This window comes from Aplysia californica, unplaced genomic scaffold, assembly GCF_000002075.1.
Source record: "Aplysia californica isolate F4 #8 unplaced genomic scaffold, AplCal3.0 scaffold00452, whole genome shotgun sequence".
In the NCBI taxonomy this organism is placed as follows: domain Eukaryota; kingdom Metazoa; phylum Mollusca; class Gastropoda; order Aplysiida; family Aplysiidae; genus Aplysia; species Aplysia californica.
In genome coordinates this window covers 439,153-441,944 of record NW_004797722.1, presented here as the reverse complement: position 1 = coordinate 441,944, position 2,792 = coordinate 439,153, and the positions used below count along the sequence as shown (strand labels likewise).

The 2,792-nt window shown below is 40.4% G+C and overlaps 1 protein-coding gene across 1 annotated transcript in view; it reads left to right on the top strand.

The window, feature by feature from the left end:
- Positions 1 to 227: 227 nt before the first annotated feature.
- LOC101860593 (choline transporter-like protein 1) overlaps positions 228 to 2,792 on the top strand; it is a gene marked incomplete at its 5' end in the record, with an annotated part of 25,537 nt that continues 22,972 nt past the window's right edge. The window contains 1 exon segment of the mRNA XM_005105114.3: positions 228 to 467. Coding sequence (XP_005105171.2) covers positions 228 to 467 — 240 coding nt within the window.

The following is a 2,792-nucleotide window of genomic DNA, read 5'->3' as shown; positions in this document are numbered from 1 at the left end:
TGTGTGTGTGTGTGTGTGTGTGTGTGTGCGAGCGTATGTATGTTTGTGTGGTGAAACACCAAACTAACATGGCAGTCCCTGGACCATTAGGATTAATATTATCCTATTTCGACTAGGTCTGTCTAAGTTTACAGGAAGTGAAACAGCCAACGATAAATTTTAATGCAAACGTAACACAGCAGAAAATCACTTTGGTCATTATCTTTTCTCTTTGGTTTATTTCACAGGAAATTGTTCTATTTTGACGAATCGTTACTGACCACTGTGTCTACGAGCACAACACCGACAACCACTTCCGGGTCAGTGTGCGTCAAGACATGCCCGGATGCAGTGGCTGACGTAACGGCCATGCAGGCCTTGGCCAGCACCGGAACTAAGCTCTGCCGCTATGACGTCAGTACTGCTAGCTATTTTGACGGCGCAGCTGACGGTACCGACACGTGCCCGAATGTACCTGTGGCCAAGACGTGAGTATTCCTTCTCACTGTTAGCATTTTGTTCGTGGGTTTTTTTTAATGTAATTTGAATTTAATTCTTCAACGCAATACTTTCGCTTTGGTGTTCTGTTTGTATGTTGTTTTGTTTGTCTGTCTATTTGTTTTGTTTGTTTGTTTGTTTGATTGTTTATCCGCTTAGTAGCTATGTACATGCAATTCATAAATTGTTATTTATGTTTTTTCTTGAAATTAAATGCCCTGTTTTTGTTTTCATAGTCTTCCGTTTGTTTGTTTGTTCGTCCGTTTTGTTTCTTAACCATGTGCTTATAACGTTGTTTCATTAATCCATTTTGTTCTTTACTTTTTCTTTACACACCGTCATCAGTTATAAGATTCAAAAATACAATACCGTTGTATAAAGGATCCCGGCTGTACACGTCATGCACCGTTTCAGAGCCAGACCATTTCGTTTTCGGGCGGACAGAACGCGAGTTTCCGGGTAAAACATCCGGGGAAGTTCAAGAAAAGTCGTGACTCTCGGGAGTTCGAGAAAAGTCGTGACTCTCGGGAGTTCGAGAAAAGTCGTGACTCTCGGGAGTTCGGAATCTCAAACTTCCACGTCACGTGATTCTTTTTTATCATTATTTTTAAATTTTTAAAACATTTTTTTTTTGCCTGGGGGTTGAGCCAGTAAAGCTGCATTACGATTATTCTATTGAGGAGTAACGGTTAAGATCTTCGCCATCGCCAGCAAAAGACATGAGTTTGATCCGCTTGAGGAAAGTCTATTTTATTGAATATATCTCTGTCTTTGTAGTGAATTTATGCATGCCACTCAGGATTGAAGCAACCCGCCTCCTATATTTTCTGACTTGTCGTGTCGACAGCGGGAGTTCAGAACCTCAAACGTACACATCATGTGCCTTTTTGCCTCGTACTGAGCCCCAGTAGCATAGAAGGGGAAGGGGCTAAAGATTGACCAACGCTTGCAACGAATCAGTGAGTCCAAAAGATGTCGAGGCTAAACTCTTCCATCATCATGTGGGCGCCCGAGGTCCGATCTTTCCAAATCGTCTTGCATAAAGTTTTACAGTGTCTGTACAACAAGATCATAATTGTCTCAGCGGATATTTTAGGCATCTATCAACGTAATTTAGAGAATTTAGGAGGCGGACTTCTTCGGCCTTTCCTGCCATGGCCAACCGGAAATAAGATGGAATCAACGTCCCAGCCGTCAAACGGGGATCCTCGATTTTAAATAGAAAAAAAAACCAACACAGAAATTGAACTCACGTCTTCTTGGTGCCATGACGAAAGGCCTAACCGCCACACCACAGATGATGGCAAAACACAATTGTACTGAAGCCTTACAAACGACATCAAAACGTAGGTACAAATATGTCGCTGTTAATTAAGTTTCCCTTTAGCAGAAAAAAAACCGCCCAACAAAGATGTGACCGCAAAAGTAAGCTTGAGTCCACCATTTAGAACTTACTTGACCAACTGCGCACATCCGGGATCTCCACTCACATTTTTTTATTCGCTGTGACGTCAACCCAAAAATTCTCTACTGGTCATACACAGAAGACGGTTTTAGCTTATATAAAAGAATGAAAATGGGTGAGTGGAGGGTTGAAACTTACTTTTACTGATATGACCGCAATTGTAAATTGATTGTTCCTTATTATGTATGGGACTGGCAAAACATGTACTGGAATTTTGGAAAATCAGATCTTGTTTGTTGTAGAAGTTCGACATTTTTACGAGGCTGATAAATTTTAAAGCTTTCGGGTGTTATGGCTTGTATTACTTACCTATACGAACCTTAGTTTGGTCACACTTTTTTCCAGAAGGTCGAGATAAATATTCAAAATGTTTTAGAGACACTTTCTTGAAAATTTCCTTTTCTTTCACAGAGCATCTAAGAAAGAGGCTTTGGCTCTCGCCTGGACATGAACTAGATCTAGTTCTCTTCTGTGTCTAGAAAGCAATTAAAATTTATGAAAATTTTTAATTAAGCTATAAATGCAAAGCCACGAGGGTGCGCGTGCGCACACACAACCCTAATCGTTACAAAGGAGGGGGAAATATTTAGGAAAGAAGGGGGGAAAATCCAACGTTTTCCAATTCAGCATGTTATCACGTCCTCATGGAACGTAACTGGAAGCTCAATTACTAATTACCTGCTGTGTGTCACGAATGACTCAATAAAAAGCTTGACTACACAATAGAGGTTTTTCAATTCCTCTTAATTAAGAACAGGAAGTTAATCTGGGGGTTGTTGTTGTTGTTGTTGTTGTTATTGTTGTTGTTGTTGTTGTTGTTGTTGTTGTTGTTGTTGTTGTTGTTGTTGTT